This window comes from Echinops telfairi, unplaced genomic scaffold (genome assembly GCF_000313985.2).
Source record: "Echinops telfairi isolate 266 unplaced genomic scaffold, ASM31398v2 ScPeMD7_7458;HRSCAF=8496, whole genome shotgun sequence".
Classification (NCBI taxonomy): domain Eukaryota; kingdom Metazoa; phylum Chordata; class Mammalia; order Afrosoricida; family Tenrecidae; genus Echinops; species Echinops telfairi.
In genome coordinates this window covers 29,694,051-29,705,378 of record NW_022111358.1, presented here as the reverse complement: position 1 = coordinate 29,705,378, position 11,328 = coordinate 29,694,051, and the positions used below count along the sequence as shown (strand labels likewise).

The 11,328-nt window shown below is 59.4% G+C and overlaps 1 protein-coding gene across 2 annotated transcripts; it reads left to right on the top strand.

The window, feature by feature from the left end:
* Positions 1 to 4,512: 4,512 nt before the first annotated feature.
* GHDC (GH3 domain containing) lies at positions 4,513 to 8,496 on the top strand. 2 transcript variants are annotated; one of them, XM_045299676.1, is made up of 10 exons: positions 4,513 to 4,630; positions 4,760 to 4,833; positions 4,978 to 5,258; positions 5,474 to 5,592; positions 5,705 to 6,206; positions 6,577 to 6,769; positions 6,872 to 6,943; positions 7,028 to 7,161; positions 7,471 to 7,556; positions 7,746 to 8,496. In XM_045299676.1, exons 3-10 carry the CDS (start codon positions 4,991 to 4,993, stop codon positions 7,962 to 7,964), a joined length of 1,593 nt encoding a protein of 530 aa, XP_045155611.1. In that variant the 5' UTR covers positions 4,513 to 4,630; positions 4,760 to 4,833; positions 4,978 to 4,990; the 3' UTR covers positions 7,965 to 8,496. The 2 variants fall into 2 exon arrangements, with proteins under 2 accessions (XP_045155611.1, XP_004707232.1); XM_004707175.2 differs by lacking the exon at positions 4,760 to 4,833.
* Positions 8,497 to 11,328: the final 2,832 nt, after the last annotated feature.

Sequence of the window (11,328 nt, the reverse complement as noted above, 5' to 3'; positions counted from 1 at the left end):
CCACCCCCGAGAGTGATTGTGGGTGCGAGGGCGGCTATCCCCCTAGCAGGTCAGAGAAGGGCGCAGAGGGAATTTGATGAGAACCCGTCCCTGCCTGGCCCCTGGCCCTCTGCGTTGCCCCCTGGGCAGGGGAGGCAAGAAGCAGCATTGAAAGGGGTGGAGGCCAGGGAAGGCCTGGCAGGGATTCTGATGGGTGGTGGCTTTTTAAATGACCATTAACGCATCTGTGTCCTTTGCTCAGGCCGGCCCCCTGTCCCTCCCTCCCTCCCTCTCTGTTGGTGGAACGGCCCCTCCTGCAGACATGTGGGCAGAAATGGAGGAAGGGGGTGGGGGGGGCATAGACCTGAGGCCATACAGCCTGAGTGGCATGCCAGCCCTGCTGCCGGGTGCTGGGCACCGAGCCTCGTTTCCCAGGAAGCTGCCACCCTGTCTGTCTGTCCGTCCGCCCGCCGCCCTTTGTTTTCTTTCTCAATTGGGTCTTTTATGTTCCCCCCTTCCCCATTCACGCTGAGATCAAATGTCCCCGTGTCAGGTCCTGTGCCGTGTTGACCCAGGTCACTTCATTTCTGGCCCCTGTTCTCTCTCTTTCTCTCTCTCCCTGGCCCCTGTCCTCTCTCTCTCTCTCTCTCTGTCTCTGTCTCTCTCTCTCATACACGTCCTGAATAGGTGGCAGGAGAGCCAGCTTGCTCAGGTGTCCTTGGCCTCCTGCTGCAGGTGCTGGGTGGCAGGCATTGGCTCTTTGGGCCATGGGTCAGCGTGCTTGCAAATCAAACGCCTCGGCCTGATTCTGCCCCGCTCTCTCGGTGGCTTTACACTAGGAGCAAGGGGAAGGTCCAGGCGAGGGCAGGTGGGCGGGAAGGGGGGCAAACAGGTAGCTTGTAGGTCAGGCCCACAGGGAATCCCTTGAGAAGGGGTTCTCTCTCCCCAGAGAAGGGCATGATCACACCCAGGAGAGTCTGGCCCTCAGAACCTTATTTTTGTACCTGTGAGTAAACAACTATTTTTTTTTACAAAGAGAACTGAATTTATCCGCGTTTCGATGTTAAAGGGAACTGTGCCTCTGGAGTGATTATTTATTAGAAGGTGACTTCTCCAAGCCTGCTGCGGGCCTCGGTGTGCCTTCAGACACTGATGGGTTTGTACGTGCTCGGCAGGAGGCTGACCTGCCGGGAGCAAGCGTGGGTGAGGGCCTGCAGCGTCCAGTTAGGAGAGTGAGCTGGCTGGGCAACGGTGACCAGGGACGTCTGGGAGGCCCTGGCCTATGCCCTCCCTTCAGAGGGGCTTTGCCACACTGCCTGCCTCTGAGGGTGTGGTGACACCCTCTGAGATTAGTGGTGGGCTTGGGTGCAGGCCGCCTGGGCGGCCCTGAGCCCGCCCACTCTGCAGTGTGTGCAGTTGGCGCCGGTGTTTGGGGAGAAGGGTGCGGAGGAGAACGGGAGCCCAGGCTGGTGTCCATGCTGGGCCTACCCTGGCTCTCTCTTCTCCCGACCCCTGCGAGCCACAGGAGGCGGCCATGTGCCCCTTGACCACCTCAGCCCCTGACCGCTCCCAGACACGCGCGCGTGCACAAACGCTCAGAGAAACGTTTCAAACTCAACGTGTGGAATGTGCAGGGTTTTGTAAAGGGCGGGGCGGGGGTGGGGATGGGGGGGAGAGACCAAAAGTGAATATAACTTAAAATGAAAGTACTTTTTATAATTTTCCTTTTTAAAACTTTGTGAGATTCTCTCAGATAATGTATTTTAGTGTTGAAGCAGATTCGTCTACAGCCACCAAAAAAAAACAGTATTGTGTACAATTGGGGGCAGCCACAAAATTGTGTATTTTGTGTTACAATAAAGATTTCCTCTGAAGGGACATACCGAGTCCTGTTCTTATTCAGTGTGTGCCGCCGGTGGACAAGGAGGGCGTCCGTCACAGGGGGACGCCTGGAGGACTGACGGTCCTGGGGACCAGGCCAGCCCTGACTGCCTCGGAGCATTATCTTCTCCTCCTGCCCGCGCCGTGGCTCTGTCTCTTTTTGTCTTCATACTGTAGATTTGGGTGAGCGCTCACACACCAGACTAGGGTCCCGTTTAACGTCTCCAGTGACGCTGGTGATGTTTGTCATTCCTTCCGTGCACGTGCTATTCCTGTCATGCTCTGGAGAGTCGAGTTCTTTGTCTCCCAGCTTCCTGACTCCACACCCTTCCGATTGGAAAGGTCCCTGAGCCAAACACGGTGTGTGGGACATAACAGAGTTCCTGCCCTTGGGAGGCTACCAGGCAAGGCAAGGGGAGTCACACAGCCAGTGAGGGGGGCACGTTAGCCCGTGCCACACCAAAGGTCAGGAGAGAGGCCGGAGGGATGATAAAGGAAGGCCCCCCAAACTGTGAACGCATTCATTCCTTCCAAATGGGCAGTTCACAGATACGTACAACTGACAGCAGTCAATTTTGGAAGGTTTTCATCATCTCTGAAAGAAACGCTGTACCGCAAACCATCACCTGTGTCCTACCTGCCCAGCCATATGCAAATCGGCTTTGTCTCTACGGGTCACTGGCTTGTTTCACCCACAGTCAGTGGAATCGTGTGAACCTCTGGACTTTATGACTGGTTTCTTGCACGTCGCGTTTTGGGTCAAGGTGCTTCCGTTTGGTAGCATGCCTCAGCACTCCGTTCCTCTGTCCAAACAGCATTCCACCATACGCGTGGCGTGCGCTCTGTGTATCCCAGGGTTTCCAATCTGCTCAAAGCATTCTGTCACTGCCAGCGCAGACAAGGCCGGCATACAAGCTGCGTAGCAACCAAATATGCTGTTGTCAGTATTTTGATCTGAGAGGGAAACAGTGATGTCCCCCTCAAAGATAGCAGCCACCTGCTCTGCCCTCGGCGTGTGTGGCTCTCCAGACGCCTGCCAAGCAGCCAGTCTCCCGCAGCAGGCCCCGGGGACAGATGCTGGGGAATGGTCAGTGGCAGGACTTAGAACAGCAGGGTTGGCCTCACCGGGGCCCAGGTGCTTGCTTCCTACTCGATCACAATGCCACAGGAGGGTTGGCTGCGCCCATTTACCACAGTGATGAGTTCCACACGAACCACCGGGGCAGGTTTGAAGCCCAGGATGGTCCACTCCTCACTGTGGACATTGGGGTCATGTCTAGTCTTTGGGCTCGGAAGCACAGGTCACGCTGCTGTGAGGGTTGGGGATCAGGTCTTACTGCAGAGCCACGCCTTCCTTTCTCCGGAGTGGACATGGAGGAGGAGAACCCGCTGGGTCAGAGAGTCCGCTGTGGCTAACCGACCGAGGAATGGCTGAGCTGTTTCTCAAAGGTCGGCGCCATTTTCCCTTCTTATCAGCAAGGCAGACGGGTTCCAGGTTCTTCACGTGCTCGCCACACGCGTGGTCACCTGGCTTTTATTCTAGCCACCCGACAGGTCGCGAAGGAGCAGAGCGGCAGAAGAGGCAGGCCCCAGCAAGACGGCCTGACAGAGGGATGCCACAGGAGGCACCAACGTCACACCTGTCTGTGGTGCATATCTGTGACCAGACGCCACTCAATCAGCCACTTTAAATGGATGAACCGTGCGATTATGAATTACAAACCTGGTTTGAAAGAATAAGCGAAATATACTGTTTTGAAAGGCTCTAACCCCCGGTGTGGTGAGTTGTGCGTAGGGTCTGTAAAGCTTGCCAGTGGCCATCCGAATGCAGCAGTTGGCCTCGATGGTCTGGACTCCAGGGCTCAGGACCTCGTGAGCCAGTGCTTGCTCTGTCGGGCCCGGAAGAGCTAGATGGTGCCCAGCTGCCAGCACGGAATGTTCCAACCGGGGGCACAATCAGAGGGTCCTGCAAGAGAGGGGAACATGTGGATCAGCACCTTGGGCAGGAAGCTGCCCCCCCCCACCCCCACTTAGGGCAGGCTGATTGTCAGCCTGGGCTCAGGATTCCGCTTCAGGGGGGCCGAAGTGAAGACTTCATTTCCAACAAGCTCCCAGGTGAGCTACGTTGGAGCAGATGGTCCTGTGAGATTTAACTGGGAGGTCGAGATTTAACTGGGAGATCAAAAGGGAATGGGCTTTAGAAAGGTGAGGGACTTCCCATCTCTGGGCACTGCTTTCTCCGAGAAGGTCTGGGGGAGGCTTGCATTGGCAGCTGGGGGTGCCTGGGTGCTGAATGTATCTGCTTCTCCCCGCTGCGAGCACAGCCCCCAGCCCCTCCCACTGAGTTCCTGCGCACCTGTCTCAGCCCTGGGCTCGGAGGTAATGCCGCGTTCACACTTCCCCCTGCCGTCATTGTCAAGTTTCAGATGTGCTCGGCACCTGCTCCAGAGTTAGAGCTGCTGCGCGATAGGGCCTCTTCTGGACACTATTTCTCCTCCTTGCTCTGTACGTTTTGGGGGGCCACGTATTGGCCAGCACAACCTCCCATAAGCAGCTTGTCCCTTTAAGAGCCACTGCCCCACCCCTCAGTCCCTCCCCTCAGGCACCGGATTTCCGTGGAGTCCAGCCCTTTAAAGCCAACTCTTTGCTTTTCTGGCTGGATGTGTTCTGAGGCCCAAGAGGTGCAGGGGCCCTGGGGGCTGGAAATTGGGCAGCAGTGGGCTGTGACAAGTGTTGGCGGGGCTCAGGAGGGACCCAGCGCTGGGGAAAGGTGGGTCCTCAGAGAAAGCAGAGCCCCCTGGTAGTGGGTAAGAAATACAGTTTGCCTAGAGCCGGGTGCCAGGCTCTGTGGCAAGCCTTCTTTGTACATGGTCCCCCAGCGCCCTGTGTCCATTCACAGGTAAGAGAGCGGGGTCCCAGCACTTAACTGAACTACCCTGACAAACCAGTGGCAGAGCCAGGGTCTAAATTCAGGTCAGTGGGACGTTCTTGCCTCAGCAAGAACTTTTCCCCAGACGTCATTAGCCCTTGATTTTCCTGGGTGCAGAAGTGTAGGGAAGAAATGACTCACTCCCTGGTGCTCCCAACACCAGTACTCGGCCCCTTTCCTCCTCCCAGGAGCTGCTAGGAGATGCTGCTGTGGTCATTGCTGCTGCTCCTCTTGCTGCCGCCGCTGCTGCTGCTACTGCTGCTGCTGCTGCCATCCCAGGCTGCCAGGCTGTCATGGCTTGCCAGCCTCCAGCACCGTGTGGCATGGGGGGCTCTGGGCTGGGCAGCCGCTTGGCAGCAGCGGAGACTGGAACAGAGCACAAGACACGTGGGCCAGAGCCAGCAGCGGGCCCTGAGCAGGTGCCTGCAGGGTGCCCAGCGGTCCGGCTGCCCACCCAGGGGAAGCGCAGGTGTGTTCCATGTTGGGGGAGGATACCCAGAAAGAGGGCGATCCCCCCCGGACAGTCAGTCCCTGAGCCTGCACATGCACACATGCAGGGGCCTGACCCTGAGCCCTAACCCGGGCCCAGGCATAACCCTGGAGTTCAAAGTTAATTTGCCTGCCCTGGGCCCTCTGGCCTGCGAGCCTTCCCCAAGGGAATTCCGGTGTCTTTGGGGGCTACAGATGTTAGCACCTTCCAGAAGCGTTTCCCTCTAATCCGGGCCAGTCGGATCCAGGAGGAGAATGGAGGGCAACTTCGGGCACCGACCTCAAACCAGGGCCAGGGAGAAGCCTTTCTGCAGGTAAACTGGAAAGGCGCAGCCAACCGTGCCAACAGGTGGGCAAAGAAACCCTGAAGTGGGGCACCCCAGGGATCCAGCTCAGGGTTGACACCCTCCTTCTGTCTCCCTCCAGGCCACCTTGCTGGGTCTGACAGTCCTTAAAAAGGCCCACCCAGAGGTGCTGGCTCCAGGCAGCATTGCCCGTGTGACCCCTACATCCCCCTGGCCCAGCCCCCTCCCGTGGCCCCTGCGGGCTCTGGATCAGGCTGCCCTCCCAGGGGTTAAGGGCCCTGGGGCCCTGCTGCTGGAGGCGCTGAGGCGCCCTGGGCTGAGGGTGCTGGAGGCCGGGACCGCGGTGGAACTGCTGGACGTCTTCTTGGGCCTGGAGGCCGATGGGGAAGAGTGGGCTAAAGCAGTAGCTGCAGGGACTCCAGGAGCGCCGCTCCCCAGCCGGGCGGCAGAGCTGCAGCAGGCCCTGGAAGGAGGGCCCCGAGGACTGGCCCTCCGGCTCTGGCCAAAGCTGCAGGTGGTGGTCACTCTGGACTCAGGCGGCCAGGCCGAGGCGGTGGCTGCCCTGGGGGCCTTATGGTGCCAAGGGCTTACCTTCTTCTCACCTGGCTATGCTGCCTCTGGAGGTCAGCAGGGTTGTGGGGGTGGGGGGTGAGGGAGGGGCAGGGGCAGAGGTCACGGTCACACAGTTACAGGGAGGTGCCAGGGATAGAACTCTGCCCCACTGTGCCCTTGCATCCTCCCTAAGACCCTGTATGGTAGGGGTTAGCAGCTCCATTGTGTGGATGGAGGAACCAGCTCAGAGAGGTTAAGAGACTTGCCTAAACTCACACAGCACAGGATCGACCCACAGAGCCGCTACCTCTGGAACTGGGCAGGACAGAGTCGGGGAGCGGTGGGATCAGATACTCTGAGGATTGGGGTCCAGGGCAAGGGGTTTTGCCTTGCAGGATGCAAGTGCCCCACAGATGCTGAGGTGGCTGTTTGCTCCCCTAGGGGTGGTGGGCTTGAACCTGTGGCCAGAGCAGCCTCATGGACTCTACCTCCTCCCGCCGGGGATCCCCTTCACTGAGCTGCTACCAGTCCAGGAGGGAGTCCGGGGGGAGACTGACTCCACCGTCCTGCTGGCCGAGGCCCAGAGGGGTTCAGAATATGAGCTGGTGCTGACGGACCCCACCAGCCTTACCAGGTGACCACCTGGCCACTGCAGGCCCTCCGGGACCCTGGGAGGGTCAGGACCATGAGCTAAAGGGCCCTTGGGCCCGATGACAGCCCCCTACTATTCTCTCAGGTGCTGCCTGGGCGATGTGATCCAGGTGGTTGGTGCCCACAACCAGTGTCCCATTGTCAGGTTTGTCTACAGGTAGGTGTGTCTGCAGCCCTGGGAGGCCCAGCATGTATCCTTTGAGTCAGCTCCGCCTTGCCCACCTCCCCACCTTCTCCCCAGGCTGGGTCAGGCTCTGAGTGTGCGTGGGGAAAACATGGCCGAGGACGTGTTCTCCGAGGCCCTGCGCCGGGCAGTGGGGCAGTGGCCGGGGGCCAAGCTGCTGGACCATGTCTGTGTGGAGAGCAGCATTCTGGGTAAGCTGCTCCCCTGCGCTCCGGCCTCCCAGCCTGCTGAGAGATATCTCGGAAGGAAAGAAGGCTCAGTCTCCCTCGCTGCTCCTAACCAAAGCCCCTTCTCCTGGCTGACTCCCTTTCCTCTTGCTAGTTCCCACCCAGGATTAGACGGCAGGTTCTCCCTTACCCCGCTCCCCACCCAGAAACTCCTTTTTGTCCCTGTGAACCTCAGATTGGGGGCGGGGGGTGGGGGGTGTTGCAGGACACTGGCCTGGGAAGCTGCCCATTGCCAAGAAGTGTGTATGGGGGTGGGGTGGGGTCTGTCCCCAGACTCTTCACAGGGCTCTGCGCCCCACTATGAGGTGTTTGTGGAGCTGAGGGGGCTCAGGAATCTGTCGGAGGAACATCGAGACAAGGTATGCGACCAGAGATCAGGTCAGTCTGGCTGCATGTCCCCTTCGAGGTGCTGTGGGAAGGAGAGGGGGGAGATGGGGAGAGAGAGACAGAAGAGAGGCCCCTCCCTGGGGCTCTGGGTAAAGAAGGATGAGATGCACGCCCGTCCACTCGCCTGCCCACTGGGCCTCACTCCAGCCTTCTCCTTCCAGTTGGACCACTGTCTTCAGAGCGCCTCTCCTAGCTACAAGTCACTGCGGTTCCGGGGCAGCGTGGGCCTTGCCAGAGTCCACCTGGTGGGACGGGGGACCTTCAGAGCACTCCGGGAGGCCCTCACTGCCGCCCCTTCCTCCCCCTTCCCTCCTGAGATGCCCCGGGTCCTTAGACACAGAGACCTGGCCCAGGTCCTGCAGAGGAGAGTCGTGTCCTGAGCCAGGCCTGCCCATCACCCTGGCCCCCTTCCAAGGCCACCTCGTTCTTTTCTCTGGGGTCTCACTGGATGCGATGGTGGAGGGAGCTCTCGGCTAGGTTCTCTGAGTCCCCTGACTATGTGCTGCAGAGCTGCCGGCCTTGAGGGGAGCCTAGCCCACCCAGTCTATCCTGAGGGCACAGACGCCAGCCGGCCCCTGGCCCCAGCCTCCTGAAGGACATTCCAAGAAAGTTCCCTTGCACGCTTTGCCTACATTCTCTGGCCACAGTGGCTGGCTTGGCTAGTGCACTGGGCAGCCTGGGAAGTACGGGGTAACTGATGTCGTCAGAAGCTGCCTCCGTCAGGTCAGTGGGCAGCACGAGCTGGTGACTCAAGAGCTGGTGTCTCCCACCCAGTTGAGCAGAAGCCCGTCCCCGGTCCCCCACTGCAGTGATCTACTCAGCCAGCACCCCTACTGCTTGTCCCCTCTTCACTGCCCACCCTCCTCTCACCGTGTGCCCGGGGCCCACCTCCCAATAAAGCACCGGCACCCATTCTGGACTTGGCTCAGCTTCTGTGGAAAAGGGGTGCTGTCCCACTAGCTTTGCTGCCGCCCCAGTCTGGGCTCTCCCGTTACCCCCTAGGGCTCGGGGCCTTCCCCCCACTCTCTGAACTGGACTGTACTAGGTCCTGGAGTAGACCCCCAGGAGTTCCCAGGACCCTCCCACAGCCTTGGCTAACCCAGCCCACAGTCAACCCCTTCCTGGCCTCACACCCATAGATCACCGGACTTCAGATCACAAAATATCTCCATTGAAACCATGTGGGTTACCTGTCCATTGACCCGAGGGGACACTGGGCCTCAACAAGGCAGGGCGGCTCCCCCCATCCCTGATTGGCTGCTAAGCCCTGACTCAACCTGTGAATCATTTCTTGGGCCCATATCCTCACAGCCTGCCCTCACCCACCCTGCCCTTGACCTCAGCCTGCTCAAACCTTCCCCACCACTCCACGTGCCCAGAGGATTAAGACTGGGTCAGCCGGGCCCCTGAGAGGCTCTGACTCAACCGTCACTCCCAGTCCGGTCACCTCTCCCTACTTCCCTTGAGGGGAACCTGGACTCTGGGGCCATGCCCTCCAGACATGGACTGAGCACTGTCACAGCTCAGCCAGGTGCTCCTGGGGAATTCCTGCTCCTCACACCTGGGCTGCAGCCTCAGACTCGTGGTGATGCACTGCCGGATCCTGAGCCATCCACGGGATCAGCCGCTGATGGGTCTGCCAGGAACCCTAGGCTCTCCGTTGGCTGATTTTCTTTCTAGTCTGTCTGAGTTTGGAATCTCCGGTGAAACCCACTTAGCATCCCAGCCACACACCTGCCTGCAGGCACAGACACAGGGTAGCTACACGAGGGAGGTGCGTGGGGCCAGGGGTCAGCCCTGGCTTCCTGCAAGGGCAGTGGGACTCCTCCCCACTGGATCTTAATGGAAAATACCACGTCATGCAAGGGCTTTGAAGACCCCCGCCTACTTAGGGCATGAGTGATGGCTCCATTTGGCTGTACATATCTGCCCATGTCCCTCCTTGGACTGTCACTCTGCCCAGGCGGCCTTCCACCTGGACTTGTGAACTAACCCCTTGAAAGCTGGAGCCAGGTCTTACTCGTGCCGTCATTACTGTGCCCGGTGCCACAGTGCATCCAGGGCCTTGAATAAGAGGAGCTGACCCTGGGGTGGGACAGATGGCCCAGGTGAAGGTCAGGAGCAGAGAGGGCACAGCCGGTTAGCCTTCCTCTCCCACTACAGCCCAGGCTGGGGATTCACAGAGGCTGGTGAAAGGGGCAGATGGGAGGAAGAGAATGGGCATGGGCATGGGGGAGGGGGAAGAGACAGCTTAGAGCAGACCCCAGGGGCAGCGACAAGGAGCAACAGAGCCACCTGTAGTCTGCCCACCCTCCTCCCTTCCTGCCCTCCCTTGTGCAGTCTGTGGAGCTTCCGATGGCTTCTTTTGCTCCTCATTAGCAGCTGCCCCCCTCCCATTGTTCCAGGCCAGCGCCCCAGCCAAGGCTGCTTTTGTGCTCCGGGATTCCTGTGTGCAAGGTGGCCTCGTTAGTGCCTGGAGACCGGCCATCTCCAGGGAGCAAACGACTGACATGGGGCCCAGGGACCCAACTGCGGCCATTCCTTGGGCCCAGCCTGGAGACGGCCCCCGCCTGGGAGGCTAATCTTAGCCTGGCCTTTGTCTGGCCCGAGTGGACGCAAGCACCCCTCTCTCCCACGCCATCTCGGAGCACTATAAACTCCAGACCCTGTTTGCAGGTCAGCCAACGGTCTCAAGATTCCTGGCTATTTGGACCACTGCAGACACCACCTGTCCCTGCCACCCCACTTGAGCTTCGGACACCATGAGCCCTCCCTCCGCAAAGGTAAAGCCCCAGAGACCCCAGGGTGACCCAGAGAGGGCACTCGCTCAGTGCTGGGAGACAGGGTTGAGATGTCTCTACTCTAGACCTTTCCCCTTGGGCTCTGAGGCAGGCACAGGGCGGCTTTTAGCCAGAACCGTCCTCGGCTAACATTGGGTCCAGCCCTGTTCTCCAAAGAACTCATGATTCTTCATCCCTCCAACAGCCCCCTGTCGTTGGAATCCTTTAACGGAAGGTCACAGAGCGGAACTGCATCCATAGTGAGGGTGGGAAACTGGTAAAGGCAGATCTTGTTCCTGCCCCCAGGGAGCCAGCTCAGGGGACACAGCTTGGAGCCCTGCCATCCTGGCCCGGCTGTCCACCTGGTTACTGCTCTGTGGGGAACCAGTGGCTATTTCTAAACCATGACCCAAACAAAACAAAAAATCCCACTGCCATCCGACTCAATGACCCTGTATAGGGTTTCGAGCCTTTAAATTCTCTATGGGAGCAAACAGCCTCATCTTATCTTTCTCCAGCCCCTCCACGTGACTGATGAGTTTGAACCTTCCACTCTGTGGTTAGCAGTGCAACACTTAACCCACTGCACCACCAGGGACCCCACTAAGCCATGACGTGGGGCACTAAATAGGTCATCTGTTTTCCTTGAGCTTTCGAACACCCCCCATTCCGAGGTGGAATGGCAATGGGCTAGGGGTACAATGGACTAAAGGTACCCCGAGAAAAAAGCCAGGGAGTCCTTCCGCCCAGGAGGTCTCAAAGGGCTTCGTGGAAGAGGTGTCAAGCTGGGCCTGGGTGGAGCCCGGTCTCCAAAGATCTCATCAGACAGAGTGGAGCCCGAGCTAGGGCGCAGAGGCTCAGAGGAGCGCCGGCCAGCAGGGGGCGCTGGACCAGCAGGGCCTGGGCTCGGGGACTGGTGGTGGCACCGTAGGCCGGCCCCTCGCTCCCCGTCTGCCGCCTCCCT

Bases quoted from the DNA above. Each gene is read 5' to 3' on its own strand.
- GHDC (XM_004707175.2), top strand. From the start codon at position 4,991: ATGCTGCTGTGGTCATTGCTGCTGCTCCTCTTGCTGCCGCCGCTGCTG. The intron at 5,259-5,473 runs GTGTGTTCCATG...TGGGGGCTACAG, and splicing joins CCCACCCAGGGGAAGCGCAG to ATGTTAGCACCTTCCAGAAG. The intron at 6,770-6,871 runs GTGACCACCTGG...CTATTCTCTCAG, and splicing joins GACCCCACCAGCCTTACCAG to GTGCTGCCTGGGCGATGTGA.